The sequence below is a fragment of the Carica papaya genome, chromosome 4 (assembly GCF_054855325.1).
Source record: "Carica papaya isolate Zhongbai chromosome 4, ASM5485532v1, whole genome shotgun sequence".
In the NCBI taxonomy this organism is placed as follows: domain Eukaryota; kingdom Viridiplantae; phylum Streptophyta; class Magnoliopsida; order Brassicales; family Caricaceae; genus Carica; species Carica papaya.
This window is the reverse complement of record NC_142312.1, coordinates 27,210,687-27,227,261: the sequence shown is the minus strand read 5'-3', so window position 1 is coordinate 27,227,261 and position 16,575 is coordinate 27,210,687. Positions and strand designations below refer to the sequence as shown.

The 16,575-nt window shown below is 33.0% G+C and overlaps 3 protein-coding genes across 3 annotated transcripts; 2 read left to right on the top strand and 1 right to left on the bottom strand.

The window, feature by feature from the left end:
* The first annotated feature begins 115 nt into the window (after positions 1 to 115).
* Positions 116 to 8,652, top strand: AUG4 (HAUS augmin-like complex subunit). The gene is made up of 14 exons (XM_022050193.2): positions 116 to 353; positions 530 to 577; positions 814 to 939; positions 1,360 to 1,698; positions 1,823 to 1,919; positions 2,359 to 2,404; positions 3,014 to 3,107; positions 3,283 to 3,354; positions 3,486 to 3,544; positions 5,236 to 5,304; positions 5,387 to 5,438; positions 5,870 to 5,947; positions 6,030 to 6,119; positions 8,449 to 8,652. Exons 1-13 carry the CDS (start codon positions 219 to 221, stop codon positions 6,105 to 6,107), a joined length of 1,293 nt encoding a protein of 430 aa, XP_021905885.1. The 5' UTR covers positions 116 to 218; the 3' UTR covers positions 6,108 to 6,119; positions 8,449 to 8,652.
* LOC110820651 (Translation initiation factor SUI1 family protein) lies at positions 8,540 to 9,066 on the top strand. Its single transcript, XM_022050194.2, has one exon. It carries the CDS (start codon positions 8,540 to 8,542, stop codon positions 8,876 to 8,878), a length of 339 nt encoding a protein of 112 aa, XP_021905886.1. The 3' UTR covers positions 8,879 to 9,066.
* A 665-nt stretch (positions 9,067 to 9,731) lies between these two features.
* Positions 9,732 to 14,764, bottom strand: CPK33 (calcium-dependent protein kinase 33). Its single transcript, XM_022050471.2, has 8 exons — positions 13,728 to 14,764; positions 12,454 to 12,597; positions 12,119 to 12,271; positions 11,669 to 11,784; positions 11,339 to 11,506; positions 11,121 to 11,248; positions 10,198 to 10,297; positions 9,732 to 10,123 (listed from the first exon to the last, which is right to left on the bottom strand). Exons 1-8 carry the CDS (start codon positions 14,422 to 14,424, stop codon positions 10,049 to 10,051), a joined length of 1,581 nt encoding a protein of 526 aa, XP_021906163.1. The 5' UTR covers positions 14,425 to 14,764; the 3' UTR covers positions 9,732 to 10,048.
* Positions 14,765 to 16,575: the final 1,811 nt, after the last annotated feature.

Here is a 16,575-nt window from a genome sequence, read left to right as displayed (position 1 = left end):
CTTTAAGCGAGATCCGTCCATTTACTAAAATGCCCATAATCCGGGGGTATTTTGGTAAAATCATACATCATCCATTTTCCTGCTGCTTTCAACTTTTTCAAATGGAGAAAAGGCCGGCCCTTGAATTCAGTTTTTGAATCTCTAGTTCATACCCGCAGAGGAAGCGACGTCGTTTTGTACCGTCATCAACGTCTTCATCAGCGATCAGTTACCAGCAGATGGTGAAGGGACTGCAAGTAGGAGTGCAGAACCTACCAGCAGATGTTAGTCAGGTGATCGATCAGCTGGAGCGTCACTGCTTGGCTCCCGATGGATCTTTGGTCTCCAAATCCGCTTACTATGATCTCCAACTTGTACTCTCTTTTTCTCTGTCCTTTTAGTTTCTACATTTTTTCTAATTTTTCCGAAGGTCTTGTTCCTTTTCTGTTGGTTGCGGTAAAATGCAGGTTCTATTAAGATTTAAAAAACTCAGAATTGGGCTTCTTGTTGACCTAATCAGATTAATACTTGTTACTTATGGACATTGCAGGCTAGAGAGGAGATGTCACGAGAGAGATTGCGATACTTGGAAGCAATGGTAATGCTCTTGTTTGTGTTTTTTTTTTCCCCATATTTTCGCTATGTGCTTGTTGATTTGCTTAGTAGCTTTTATCGCCTATCTTTTAGATATATTGTTTCGTAGTGTGATTTAAACCCGGTTATGTGCTATTAGGGGTCCGGATTTGAGAGTTTACTGGATATTACAACGAATTACCTGGAATTTCAACAATTGATGGTCTTTGGACTCTTATGAGTATGTTTGGTTGAATGTAGGCCATTTATTGCGAAGCAATTGCCATGGTGGAAGAGTATCAACAGGCTGTTTCCGTGGCTAACCATGGAGGAGTTCGAGATGTGCAGGGTCTATATCTGCAACTTGGCTTGAAGAATTCTCCCCAGGTTTTAATCCATAAACCTCCATATTTTTGCTTTCCCAATCAACTAAAAAAAAAGCTGTATTATCTGTATGCATTTGTCAATTGTGATTCTTGACAATTATAACTTTCATTATAGTTCTTAAAAATTTGAAGTAGAGAAATATGCCATGTTATATAATAGTTGTTTTGTAATAGTCCTAGCTTTTGCTGACGGATTAAATTATTAGATAAATTTTTGCAATCTATGTTTACTGCATGGGATGCTTGTTAAGATGGCTTCTTGTGGTGGAACTAAGACGGACAGTAATCCAAACTATGCCGGTTATTCAATATACCCTGACTTACTGGGATAGTCAAATCTTCTTATTTCTTTTTGTTCCCAATTAGTTATTGTTGTTTGGTAAATCCAGCTAGTGGTACCATTCTGTATTATGGTTTTCAGGTTTATGAGACTCTAGAGCACCGGTTGGTTGTTGCAGAAGCTGCTCAGAGACTGAGGCTTCCTCTTATATCAAAAGATGGTGAAATTCATGAGGAAGAAATTGAAAAATGGAGTATAATGTCACGAAGCTCTCTTGATAGCACAAGTACCAATGTTACAATCAGTTCAAGCTCAAACTCTGTAAATTATACAAATAGTTCTGCTAATAGCACTGTGGGTGGAACGAGCATTAGTTCTAATGATGGGGAACCCAGTGTAGGTGGTGTTCCTAATCGCTTTCTTGGAATAACACCTTCTTATCTATGGCAAGCTCAGCTCCAACAATCACCTTTATCCATGGTACTATTACCTGCAGTGATGGCTTGCAATATAATATTGTTAGCATGTATAGTGTATAAATGGCTATTACTTCCTAGAATATGATTTGAACTTATGTGAATTTTTTCTGATTGCATGGATTTAGGATATGACCAACTACCAGATGTCTCTTTCCAGTGAGATTGAAGCTCGAATGAAAGCCAAGTGTGATAAGCTAGCTGATTGTATTATTGATGATATTGGTAGGTATTTTGGCTGTCATCTATCTTATTCTCTCTAAATTATCTCTGGGTGTATATTTATTCCACCACTAGGTGATAGCAACTTCATTCAGGATATTTATGATTGTTCCCATGTCTGCTGCATGCATTTGTCTGTAGATCTGGTATGTTTAATGCTATCACTTATTCAAAGTTCAGATTAACTATGCAAATGCATAAATCAGAGTGATCTTCTTTTTGGAGGATGCTTTAGTACACTTAGTTTGTAATATAGGTTGTATAACTCAAAGAGAGGCACTTAATTTGAAATATAGATTATATAACTACAATAAACATTTTTGTTAAAAGAATGATTGTCACATTTATGCTACATTTTGTTAAAAGAATGATTGTCTCATTTACACTTCCCTGTTTATATAGAATGATTCTGTGCTTATTATTCTCCCTTCTTTTATCGCAGACTCATCATCTGGAAATCAAAACTCAAGTGCTCGTCTTCCAGAAAGGTTTCATTTACTTTTCTTTTACATTTTTCTTGCATTCCTTGAGATGGAAAAATGATATATGCTTTGCAAATGATATGCTGTAAAGTTATAAAGCCAGTTATGGTGTGATGATGTCGTTACATTTTTTCTTTTTTATTGAAAAGCTAAAATATGCTGATATGTGGTCTTTGTGGTATCCTGAATTAATAAAAGAGGAAAAAGAAGTTGAGGACTGATTCAAGATGCAGCCGTGTTTATGTCCTGTATTTGCAGTATAAGATGGTACAGTTTGTAGCCTGAAAATAAATCATTTAGCGAAAATCTTGTCTTTTCTTGTTTTTTTCTGTTTTAAGCTCACAACATATCTGCTGTCTTTTCTTTGCCTGAGGTGAAAGGTTACTGACAAAAACTCTTTATAACAGTTCATAACAAAATAATCATGTACTGTTTTTCACATGCCATTTTTTGTATTTCTGCTTGGCTCATTCATCCATCCATTTCTTCTTTTTTGTGGAATGTGGGGCTTAATCAGATGTGAGAAATTATAGTGTTCTGAACTGTTTTCTCAATTTGTTTTCAGCATCACCCAGTGCATACAAAATTTGACCGCATTTATACTTCCTTTTTCAGGGTCAAGTTGATTATTGAGGAGATTGAGAGGGAAGAAGCAACTCTGAGGGAGGACCTATACTCTGCAGATAGGAAGTTTGCAGAATATTACAATGTAGGTGAATAGGAAAAACTTTTGATTTTTGTACAATTACTTACTTCTCTAGGCATCTCCTCTGCATTTGTCCTTGAGAAACATTTTCTTGCGGTCAGAAATTTTTGTTTATTGTCATGCTTCTAAACTGAATACCTTTTCCTTTGTCATGCCATGTGAATTTTCTCGTGAGAAGGTCCTAGAACAAATACTTGGAGTGCTTATTAAGCTTGTCAAGGATTTGAAGTTGCAACATCAACATAAATATGTAAGCATTGGCAATATGAATTTTTTGAATAGTTTAGAAGTTTAATTTCATATCTTCATCAAAGTCTATTACGGTTTCATCTTTTTTCTTCTTGGAGAGAATTCTAAGTCTATCTTCTATATACCTTGTAGGATGAACTACATAAAACTTGGCTGTGCAAAAGGTGCGAGACCATGAGCGCAAAACTAAGGTTTGTCACCATATCTTTTTCATTTTAGTTTGTTTCATGCTACTGATGCTTCATTGACAATAAGTTAGTTGGATCAGGTTCAGAAAAGTATTTGGATAACTGAAAGGACGCACCATCTATTATATTTAAAAGATTTTGTCAAGGAGTCCTCTTATACATAAGTAAATAGTTCAATCATTTAATGAGTCATCTTAATGCTAGCTTAATTTTGATGATTTGATTTTTGTCACACAGGTAGTGCGTGTCTGGATTTTTTTTTTCTAATGATCAAGATGGTTAAGGCACATTTTTGTAAAGAAAAAAAGAAGGTTATAGACAATTTGAATGAATATGGAAAGTGGTAAAAGTTCATTAGTTTTTAGCCAGAATAAGAAGTTTTAGAGTACTACCCCCTTTTTAAAAAAGCTTTAACTTAAGGAGTTTTAGCCCCTTCAACCATTATCTTGGATCACTATATCTCTTATCAAAATAGAAAGATTACAACTCTACCACTATTTCTTATCTTTTCTTAAATAATAAATTAATATAGGATAAAGAAAAGTTGAGCACAATATTTAGAGAAAGATCTCATATATCACAAATCAATAAATATTTGTATTAATTATCATATGAATAGTCTACCAAATCAAAAGTGGGATACCATATTTATAGGCATCAAAATAAAAAATCTGTTAAATAGAAAGACGAGCTAATTAATTGAATAATCTATTATATCCTAACTAAATAGAAAATAAAAAACTTATATTGATAATAAGCCTATAGTTAATTATTTCTAAATAAGTTAAATACCTTAATAACTTATAAACATCATACTTACATAAATATCTCTTATTGTTGAAATATATCCAGTATAGGATCCTCTTGTGACAGAATTGCTCTAAGTACTTGTGGAACAAAATGACACTTGGATAATTCTTAATTCAAAGAGTAACGAATTTTTCATGTTAGTCATTTTACTGAAATTTTAGCCTAAAGCTCATATTTTCACTAAGAACTTGGTAGCTTTTTGGTAAAGAAGTCAGTTATCAGAATATGTTTTAGGCTTAAAGCATTCTGAACATAAAGCTCATTGAGACTAAAAATTATATGGACTTAAAGCACAAAAATTTCACTTTAACTTGCTCATAGAAATGGTGAAGGTGTTTGAGATTTCTTTGTTTGGTGCTGAGCAGTTAAAAGCACTTTTTGTCCATCTTTTCATTTGGTAACATGAAAACCTGGGTGCTTGTTAGGATTTTAAAGTAACTTTAAGAGGATAGAAACAAGCACCCCTTTTCTCACTTTTTTATGATCTTATTTTTTCTCTTGTAATTTACTTAACTACCCTTTTGATATTCACTTAAAATTTCTATAATAAAATATTTGTAATTAATTTATGTTTTTAGTTTCTCACAGAAAATAACTATTTATTTTTTGCAATCAGCATTTTGACTACTTATCTTCGAGATCAAAATTTATCTAGTTTAACTAACTTAAAACATCCTATTACTTCAAGCACATTTCTTCAATAATCCCCACCCCCTCTATACATCATAAAAAGAAACAATTGAGCAAGGCTGATCTTCTCCATTGTATGCAACAGTTTTTCAGTCCATGCTTTTTCTTATTAGTTCTATATGCTGATCATATCGGTTACGCAAGGTTTATCATCTTTTATAATAGCTTATGATATGTGCATTTATTTTTTTCAGGGTTTTGGAACATGTTCTTCTTCTTGAAACTTACACTAAAGAGTCAGTACCAGCCCTACATAAAATAAGGTAATCAATGTTGAGAAGCAATTGATTATTCATAGCAATAAAATTAATATGGGTTTCTGATCAATCTTACTCTTGTTTTCAGGAAGTATCTTGTTGAGGCTACAGAGGAAGCTTCTATTGCTTATAACAAAGCGGTTGAGTCCTTAATTTTTGTGCTCTCTTTCTTTAAGAAATTAAGTATGTATACTAGTTGTTCTTTTTTGCTTTCCACCATGATAATCTTCAAAGTCAAGAAGGTGTCATAGCATTCTCCAGTATTTCAAAGTTCTGGAAAAACTTTAGTGAGCGGGACTGTCCCGTATGACTTAAGCATGGTGAAAAGAGAATGTTCTTTTCTCTTTTCGCCAAATGAGATTTGGTTAACATTGTCAATGCTGCATGTTCTAATATTGGACAAAGTGGACACTGTTTGTCCTAGAATAATCTGGTGAAATCTGAATGTTACCAATGCAAGTATAACAATAAATCTTTGTCCAACAAGCTGTATAATTTTAGCTACTGATGTTTTCTTCCACTGACCAACTTGTGTTCTGTATTTTTTTTATAAATAAAATAAAATAATCAGGTTACCCGCCTTCGTGAATACCAAGGTGTTGATCCCCACTTTGACACAATTGCAAGGCAGTACCACGACATTGTACAGGTAAAACCCTAAACACAATCTCGCAAAAGGTTCTTTCTTCATTCATATCTCTGTCAATCTCAACGCAAGCATTTCTTCACAGAAACTGGAAAATATGGAATGGACAATTCATCAAGTTAAAATGGATCTCGAACGCATGCCAGATCATCCAAGCACATAAATTTTGGTTCGGGTTAGTTTTAACAGCTGAAACTACATTATTACTAACATTGTATTTTGGCCCAAATGTGGGATGAACTGTGGACCTGTTTCCTGCTGTGTGCCGTATCATATGGTAAATTGTAAAGGTACGTATGTTTATTTTCTGTCCCTATTTTGTAGAGGTACCAGTTAAGCCAGTGTATATGCATGGAGGTTCTTGATGTAACTAGGTCTAGTTTCTTTTTACTTGAATGGAGTGGTTGGCAGTAATACCTGAACAATTGAAACAGGATAATACCCGAATAACTTTGTTTGTGTTAGCTTTCGTGCACTCAATGGTCATACAATTATATATATGCTTTTTGGAAACTCAATTGAATTTTAGTCTATTTACCAACCAAGACTAAATTGTGCTTGAAGTCCTAATGGGTTTTCCTTTCACTGACTAGTCGTATGGTCCTATTGTTATTGGAGATATGCTTAATTACTTAGCCTATTATTATTAACCAATAAATAAATAAAATACTAGTTTGCACTTGTAAAATTTATTATATTGAAGTTAAAAACCATTTTGGCCCAAAAAAAAATACATTTTAGGCTGCGGAAAGTACATATCCAATGTCATAAAATATGATGGAAAGAAAGTCAATATAGGCAGTGAAAAAACAAATAAAATAATTTAATAATAATATTTTATTAATTAATGTAGTTTTATTACCTGACTTAATTTTATATATATGCTGTAAACAAATAAGATGGGTTAAGTCAAAAACATGAGACATGGGATAGAATTTTCAAGAGAGTCAAAAACTAAAATCAACATCCCATTTAACACCCTATCAAATGGGGCCCGGCTTTTTTAGCTTTTCTGGATCCTTCATCATCTCCAACCCATTCCACTTTATCCTTTCACGTACATTTTCAAAATTCACAATCAATTAATTTTAAATTTTTATTTTCTAATTTTGTACGTCATTTTATTTTTTATTATCCGAATTTTTTAATATAAATATAAAATACATAAATAAATATCAAAAATTTATTCCAAAGCACTTGAATGAAAGAGGAGTGCGTTGCTCGTACGCGTAAGAAAAGAGAAATGCCTTTGGATAATTATTCCTACTTCACAAAAGAATAATAATAATAATAATAATTATGATCACGTTCGTCTCTTCATCGCCACCGTCCACGTGGACAAACCGACCTACTCCTTTCCTTCAAGGACCCAGCTCAGCTTAACCATGGTTAAATCTCGTGGCTCAGACTCGACCGCCATTCCTGCCTCTATATATACACCTCTCTTCTTCTAACCTCTTCTCATCATATTTCTTCGGGAGCTTTGAATTGGGTCTTTCTTTTTCTTTGAGGTACGTACAGCGCTTTTCTTCAATGCGAAAGCTCAAATCGGTTGCCTTTTTTTTTTTTTTTTTTTTTTTTTTTTCTCATTCCAATCTCTATGCTTTGTGATGGTGATTTATTTTGGATGAGATTTATTCTCATCTATTGATTGATCATGTATTTTTCGTGTGGGATTATTTGCTTAAATTGTGTATGAGTTTTCCTTGTGCTGGTTTGTAGAACTCATAGGATTCCTCAATATTATCTGTTTGATTTGTGACAAACTTGCTTGGATGATCCAGGCATATCTTTTTATGTCACCTAAATTTATCATCTGCATCCCGTTTTTTAGGATTTGTAACGTGTACATACAATATCTATATATTAATATGGTCAACGGGAAAAAAATTTTATTGATTGCTAATCGGTTTCCTTCTTGATTGCTGCTTCCTCGTATCGCCATGTTGATTGCGTTTGTTGGATGTTAGTATTCATGATAACCAGACTTAGAACATGCTTCCTTTGTATTTCAAATTCTAGTTTCCAACGTGAGATAAGAAGTTAAAATCTAATGTTAAATCAGATATTTCCATTTTCAGTGATTTGTGGGGATCATTGATGAGATCTGTGTCTCATATGCACAATTTCTGCATGGGGGTTTGACTAACTGTATACAATGTAATCTATTAATAGTCTGGTTAAAACCTTTCAACTTTATTACATACAAGTGAGAAGATGATGTCTGATTTGCAAATTTAGCGTGATGGGTTTTTGTGTGGGGGGAGCATCTTAAACTAATATATGTATATATATGTATAGTCTGGTTAAACCTTTAAATTTTATTATATACAACTGGAGAGGTGATTTTTTATCTGCAAATTTAGCGTGATGGGTTTTTGTGTGGGGTGAGCATCTTAAACTAATAAATAATGCTTTTCTTTTTTTGCAACTTTAAATTTTGAAATTGGTTCATATTTATAGCTAGATATGGAAGCTAATGTTTGATTTCTTGTCCTTGGCAGCACTAGAGCGTATCAAACAACCGGATCAAGCGAGAGCAGCTGTTTAAACTTCAGGTCTTAACAGTTTTCAAGTTCCTACAAAGCAAGGTACATGGTTGACATAGACGTCCAGATCCCAACTACCTTCGACCCATTTGCAGACGCGAAAGACACTGATGCACCTGGAGCCAAAGGTTATGTTCATATTCGTATACAACAGAGGAATGGAAAGAAGAGCCTGACGACAGTGCAAGGTCTGAAGAAGCAATTCAGCTACGAGAAGATCCTCAAGGACCTGAAGAAGGAGTTCTGCTGTAATGGGAATGTTGTTCAGGACAAAGAGCTGGGTAAGATAATTCAGCTTCAAGGTGACCAGCGGAAGAACGTTTCTCACTTTCTTGTTCAGGCTGGGATTGTGAAGAAGGACCAAATCAAGATTCATGGTTTCTAAGTCCTCTTTGATTTCTTGAACTGTCAAGTGTGGTTTCTTTATGTTATAGTTCAACTGCTCCTTGCCTAGAGGATCAAGTTGTTTGCTCTCTCTGGATGTTCTTCTAATTTTATATCTAAGCTATGTTTGAATGTAATGAAGTTAAAGTATTGATAAATGACAATAAGAAGTTTGTTTTTCAAGTCTAACTATGGCTCTTCTTAAGATTGTGTGATGATATTTATATTGAACAATGAAGAATTTGTCTTGGTAAATATTGATTTTTTCAAGTCTTAACTATGGCTTCTTAAGATTGTGTGATGGTAATAATTTTTTTTTAATTATGACGCAGTATGTTTTAAATTTACCAAAGTTTCATATTTACGAGAGAGAAATATGCTGGTAAATATAAATGTGGATTTTGTTATCACCCTCATGAAAAAAGATTCAAGTTTCTACGGGTTCAAAAAAATTGAAAACACTGTAAGGTGGAATTAATATTTTAAGAGTAGTTTATATATGCATGTATATATATACGCACTGTTAGATAGTTACTAAAAGAAGCGTGTTATCTGTGTACATATATGCATTTATGTGTATATTGTTAGTATAGTAAAGACTTGAATTGTTCATATCTACTTTTTGACCATGTGAATTGGATTGCTTGATTTTGTGTGCCAGTTTCCATTTCATCTCAAAATAATTATCCCCATCTCATCTAAGAATATATATGCATATATATATATATATATATATATATAGAGTAGTTTCTTGGTCCTACGAAATTGAGATCTAATTGATAGTTTGAGAAGCAAAGTAATAATTTTCCTTTAAATTAACAGTAAATTCTTGAATAGTAATTCCACAAATAAAATTAATCAGTTCCAATTATGAAGTGAATAAAATTAATTAGCTCAATCTCAGGCAAACCCTCATTGTGATGAATCATACAGAAATCCAGCAAATGAATTCTTTGTTCAAATGAAACTAACATTAAAACATGAACTCCTGAAAGATTGCAGGAAAACAAAAAATTAATAATATTACGGCGAAAAAAGAAGAAACTAAAGTAAACGAAGATGGGTCAATACTTATGCACATAAAACATTCAAGGAAAAATTTTAGAATTGACCCAAACAAAAGTAAGCTTTTTTAGGAAATTCTATGGAATCATTAACAACTGCTAATGATCTAGAATAGACTTGCTTGTTGTTGGGTTCCACCTCTCATCATTGTACAGAACTCCTCATAGTTAATTTTTCCATCCTGTAGAAAGCATAGAAAATAGATGAGTTGCGAGATGAGAAGAACAAAGATTTTGAGACCAGAAACCGGCTTACATTGTCTATGTCAACTTCAGAAATTATCTCCTTAATTGTAGTATCATCGCCCATCCCGTACTCTTTCATGGCTGCTTCTAGCTCATCTCTTGTGATGAATCTGAAAAGCAATACAAATATAAGAATTTCCAATACTTGAAGCTGCAAGAATTAAGACTGAGAGGTTATCTGAGATTTCTTTAAAAAAAAAAAAAAAAGAAATCGTGTAAACACTAGTTGGTTTGATCAACTTAAAAGATCTGATTTAGAACAGCATATAATCATGCCTGTAGAGAAAAGAACAATACATATTTTGATTAAGGTGCTTTTTCCTGCACTAAACTCCTTACTGGCACATAACAAGTACTGCTTGGTTATTGCATTATCAAGGTGGTAAATTTTACCATGATGCTTAAAATTACTTATAAGCACCCAAAAAGAAATGTCAATCATGATCATGGCTTTCTTTAAATTTTCATGGTAATCATATGCTTTGGCTATTGCTTTCAGTTTACAACTTTACATGAAAAGAAGTTACAGAAACTTGTTCCAGAGTGGCACTATAATTCATGTATTTGAGGCAAAGTGTTTTAACGGCTTCTACACCCGTGAGACGAGGAATACATGGAGCCAAAAAGTCTCATGAAGCCTTTGCAAAGTTGGATAAAATCAAGTTTCTCAGAATGAAACAAGCAGAATCTGAAAACTTAAACTTGACTCCTAACTGTAATTGGGAAGCATTAGTCGACTCCCTAATTCTGTAGAGCTCGATGTCACAGGAAGTGTGCATGTTTGAATGAGAAAAATCTAGAGTGACTATTGTATTTGATGCCAAATATTTTAATTGATCTGACAGTAAAATACAAGCTATGTTGACTTGGTAGTTTTATGTAAATCATTATAATTGGATCTATCCGATATGAGGTTGATGTAAAAAGACTTACCCACTATTGTCCTTATCAAAATGTTGGAAAGCTTGGTGAAGATGCTCGTCTCTTTCTAGCCTGTGTCTGTGCATTGTTGCAGTGATAAACTCAATGTAGTCAATCGTCCCGTTTCCATCCACATCAGCCTGAATGCAGAAATCAAAAATCAAGTCTTCAGTTAACATGAAAGCACAGTAATAAACAGAAGTTAAGGAATATAGAGATTAGTAGTTTACAGCTTCCATGAGTTGCTTTACTTCAGCCTCCGTAAGACTTGATCCTAATCGAGCTAATCCTGTCTTCAGTTCATCATAGGTGATCGTGCCACTTTTATCAGTGTCCAGGTTAGTAAACATTGCCTTGAGCCCTTGAATTTCTTCTGTTGAGAGATTTTCTGCGATGACCTGTGATTATTTTCATGAGTTAAAAGGTTTAGAAGGACAGTCATGTTTGATCAAGACCTACAAAGGAAGTACATTCTAATTCACATGATGGAATATCATCCACTGATGATTCTTTGTTCTTTTTTTCTTCTCCCTGGATAAGCATGATGATATTGGTCTTACCTTTAGTGCAAGTTTCTTTAGTTTGTTCATTGCTCTGAATTGTTTCATCCTAGAAAGAACAGCACTGTCAATTGGTTTGTCAGATGCATCTCCACCTTCTCGAATCCAAGGGTGCTCTGAATGAACCACATTACTCTAGAATTTAGTTCGAAAAGAAATGCACTGCCACGTGATGTAAGTTAAGTAATTAAAAAACAGGCAATTAACAACAAGGTGACTCAGAAGTGACAGATGTTAAAGCTATGGCATACATAATGTTCTGTCCTCTGTTTGAATAAATGTACATACAAGAACTTCAGAATATATTTCAGCAAGAAAACCAGCAGGGCCAAGTTTGAACTTTAAAAGGAAAAATGAAAGACCCTATTGGGGCTTAAAGACAACACTGAGAAAGGCTTGAAGGAAACTTTCGATAAGTTACTCCACGGTAAGGCGCAATCATTAACATACCAAGAACTTGAGCTGAAGTGATCCTCTGTTTTGGGTCCTGCGTCAGCATTCTGCGGACCAAATCCTTGGCACTGTTTGATATGGTTGGCCATGGATCACTATCAAAGTCAATATTTCCTTCTAGTATAGCTGCAAAGATCCCCTTTTCTGTTTCTGCAATTCCCATCCAAACATCAGCATTGGTGGCTTATGAAGATAAGTCATCAATGAAAAGATATATCTTCCGAAATGGAGACTTTTTGTTAACATTTATACCAAGAAAGAGAGAAGAAAAGCAAGGAAAAATATGAAACTGATAAACTATTAAGACTCATGAAGTAGTTCTATGTTATTACCTGCCCAAAACGGAGGTACACCACTTAGTAAAATATACAATATAACTCCTGCACTCCAAATGTCAATTTCCTTTCCATATTTGCGTTGTAATACTTCAGGAGCAACGTAATATGCACTCCCAACAATGTCCTGGTATTCCTTTCCTGGAAAGAAAATAATCAAAAACAACTCAGTCTAAGTTTAAGATTGATGTTTTCCTAATTAACTACAAATTTTGTATGTAGACCATGAGCCCAACTTTATATCCAACTTGCAAAAGCAAAACTTCCTTGTCAAACATGAATACTTCTTGATTTTATTTCTTAGCCAATATTTTGTCAATATGTCATGTCTTGCGAATCTCAGGGGAGGTGACAAAATTATACAGGAAATGTTTAGGTAACCATCAAGGAAGTAGCTTGAAGATCAACAAAATAAGTAATAATGAGGTAGTATCCACACAAACTTGCAACCAGTAAGGGGACCCGTTAAAAAAAGTTGAAAAAAAAATTCTAATCAAGCATCATCATCTATGTGAGACATACTCAAACAGTCAGTTTAATTATACAACTGGATCAAAAAACTTTTCCTATCAAAATTTATTTGTTGCCTTGGCTACCTACACGTAAAAAGCTAAGAGCACGAAGTTTAGATGGTATGAGACTCCTCTGGTGGAATTTGGTACTAAGTCGAGCTTGAATCTCACCCTGTATCCACCTAAAAGAAGTCTGGATTTAAGTTCTTTTAATCAAAGAACTCTCCTCCTAAGTAAAAAGGTGAAAGCTTTGGACCCTTAACTGGTCAAACTTTGACAGACAAGCTGACCAACCATCTAAATTGGCAACTAGTGCTGCTTCCAACTACTCCACTGAGTTTTTGCTCTCTTTAAAAAACAAAATAAATTGGCTTATCCTTTCCTTTCTGATAATAAAAATAATAAAGAGACTTATTCTTCTTTCATTATTTCACTTTCCATGTGAATTTCAGCCAACTACCAACACAGAAAGTATTTTTTAAAAAAAATGGAAAAAGCTTACAAGAATCTAAATATACAAGGTAAAAGGTTTATACAGATTGTAAAAAAGCCAACACAGAAACATGTTCACAGAGTGATTATGAACCAATTATGCGAATTAATCTCCAGGAAATTTAAGAGAACAACTCAACAACTCATGAAATTAGCCTCGTACCAACATCAAAACAATCCAATCTACCAGTTCAAACTATCAATTCAAATCAATATTAACAAAAATAACCAAGGTTAACAACAAAAGCAAGTCATAAGAAACTATACCTTCTTCGATAAACACCGACAGCCCGAAATCGGTAGCCTTCAAAAGGGCATTCTCTTCCTTGCTAGACAACAAGAAATTCTCAGGCTTCAAATCTCTATGCATCACACCCATAAAATGGCATATATGCACAACATTCACAATAGCTCTGCAAATAGAAGCTGCAGCTCTTTCACTATAATGCCCTTTAGCAATTATCCTCTCAAAAAGTTCACCACCAGCGCAGAGCTCCATTACCAGATGCACAGATTGCCTATCCTCATAAGCACCCTTGAATTCAACTATGTTTGGTTGCCCGCTAAGATGCTGCATAATCTGAATCTCCCTCTTCATATCTTCCTTATCACTTTTATTAACAAGTTTTCTCTTAGATATTGACTTGCAGGCATATTTCTTGCCGGTGGAATTCTCTGTGCACAGATAAGTTACCCCAAACTGACCTCTACCCAGTTCTTTACCCATGGAATAATACAGCTTCACATTTTCAAATTGTTTACCCAGTATTGTATCTTGTCTATGAACGTGTATTAGACTATGCGCAGGAGCCGCCAGATGTTGACGGGCCGCAGCCGGAATGTGGTTGGTGGGTTTGGTTTGTGGAGCCACGAATTGGTATGGCTTCTGGCCGGTGCCCGCTACGGGTCTGTACTCATTCTCTGGCCGGTCCGAGCCTTTTCCGTCGGAAAAACAACAACCCATTTCAGTTTTAACGAGATTCAACAGAGTGAGCCACTGACTTTGAATGGAGACGACAGAATTCAGAAGAGAAATTCACTTTTCTGACGAAGAACAGATTTACCCCAGGCGTAGAAAGTGAGAGAATTTGCAGGAAAGGAAAATAAAGGAACAAGACCCGATATTCAGAAGAACATATAGGGAGAAAAAGGGAAAGAAAACCGAAGTTGTGTTTTTGATCTGAGAAGATCAGGAAAGGAAAATAGATCAGGAAAATATTTGAACTGGAAGCTGGAGGAGCAGGTGGTTAAAAAGTCTTCACAGATAGATGATATATCAGAAAACAAAGTCAACTGTTGTAATCTGCAGGACCCAAAACAGAGAATCCGCCAAGCTAATTGACCCCCATAAACAGCGCCAAAACTGTTAATAATATTTAAATATTTACTTATAAATAATTTTTTTTTGAAAAAAAATATTTATAATTAATTACTAAAATATTTTAATACATAATCCATCATACTTTTTTTAGAATATATAATAGATGATGTTGATTGTGTGTATATACGGATAACATACGCGTGTCATGCATTTTAAAAATATTTTTATTTTAATAATTAATATATTATTTATTATTAAGTTTCGCTTGTTAAAATCAAATTTTTTAATGATTTCAGAAAAGAAATTAACATTATTTTTAATATTTATAAAAAATATTTTTTATATTTTGTAAATAAATACGACGTCGAATTGAAATTTTCAATATGCGTTCGATTAGTACCTAAAAGTGGGTCCCATTGGCTACAAATAATAACACGTGCGCGTACGACGACGCTTGAAATTTCGTCTTAGCCAAGAAACACGTTTTATTTTAATGAAATCGTCAAGCAATCACTCATGGCAGCTTTTAATTTGCATTTAATTAATCAAATCATAATTAGTGACTTTTACTTTATTTCTTAATTATTAATCACTTTTAGATAATTATTTCACGCGGTTGTAAATACACAAAACACATATATATCATTTAATTATTATATATTCGTTCCTAATATTTTTAACTTTATAATTATCTACTCTGTTAAAATTAGACTGTTGTTCTCATTTATTTTCTACAAAAATAATTTTTAAATTAAATTTATTATTACATAAACAAAAAAAATTATAATATTAATTTTACCCATTAAATATTAACGTTATGGTTTAAAAATTAAAACAGTTATATAAATAGATAAGGACAATGGAGTTGCCAAAATGGAAAATTTTATTTTAGAGAAAGTAAGTAAATAAATAAACGACACCGTTTTAAAGTTGGCGGCTTCCAAGAAGGGAGATAGTGGGCCCAAATAAATAATTTTTTCAATAATTTATTTTTTTTCATTTTCTCAATAATTATAAATTTTTAGGCAGTCTATTTTTCTTTTAGAAATTAAAATTTTATAATTTTTTGGGAAAGTTTTTATTTAAAATGTATTTATTTTTTGAATATATATTTATACATATATGACTTTTAAATTTATTCGTTTGATATTTTATTATAAAATACCGACTATAATTTACGATTGCAAAATTGGGTAGAAATTATAAAATATAAAAATGAAGTTAAGAATTATATCCCAAATCCATCTCCAAAGGAAAAAAAAATATTTTATATTTTATTTTTTATAAATATATGATGAAAAAATTAATAATATATTATAATATTTAAATCAGTAAAATTTAATTTATTAATATGTTAATTAAAAATATAAATTTTGTAATTGGAATAATTAGATCAGACTCTACAACTTTTCGTTACAAAAGAAAAAAGAAATATTTAGAAGCAAAACGTAGCTCGCAAGAAAAATTCTTTTAGGTCGGCTGATTTGTATGTATGTGGGTGAGTGTATATATATATATATATATGTATTATAAGCTTTCTAGCTGGGTCCCTCTTTTCTTTGTTAAAAAATGACAAATGAAAGATATGACATTATTGCGCATCTTCAAAAGAACCCAAACAAAAAAAAAAAAGGAACAAAAAAACTAGATATCATCTTCTTGTTGGCCAAATTATATTTTTCACTTTCACTGCATTTATTTGTTTGTCAATTTTATATATCTAATTTAATAATTATATGTTTACATAATACTACATATATATGTATATATAGCTTGTGTTGTACATTTCAAAAC

Excerpts from the sequence above, each read along its gene's own strand:
- AUG4 (XM_022050193.2), top strand. The coding sequence starts at position 219 with ATGGTGAAGGGACTGCAAGTAGGAGTGCAGAACCTACCAGCAGATGTT. Across the intron at positions 578-813 it reads TGCGATACTTGGAAGCAATG|GCCATTTATTGCGAAGCAAT; the intron begins GTAATGCTCTTG and ends GGTTGAATGTAG. Across the intron at positions 5,948-6,029 it reads AGTACCACGACATTGTACAG|AAACTGGAAAATATGGAATG; the intron begins GTAAAACCCTAA and ends ATTTCTTCACAG.
- LOC110820651 (XM_022050194.2), top strand. The coding sequence starts at position 8,540 with ATGGTTGACATAGACGTCCAGATCCCAACTACCTTCGACCCATTTGCA.
- CPK33 (XM_022050471.2), bottom strand. The coding sequence starts at position 14,424 with ATGGGTTGTTGTTTTTCCGACGGAAAAGGCTCGGACCGGCCAGAGAAT. Across the intron at positions 12,272-12,453 it reads TGTACCTCCGTTTTGGGCAG|AAACAGAAAAGGGGATCTTT; the intron begins GTAATAACATAG and ends TGGGAATTGCAG. Across the intron at positions 11,249-11,338 it reads TAAAGCAACTCATGGAAGCT|GCTGATGTGGATGGAAACGG; the intron begins GTAAACTACTAA and ends TTCTGCATTCAG.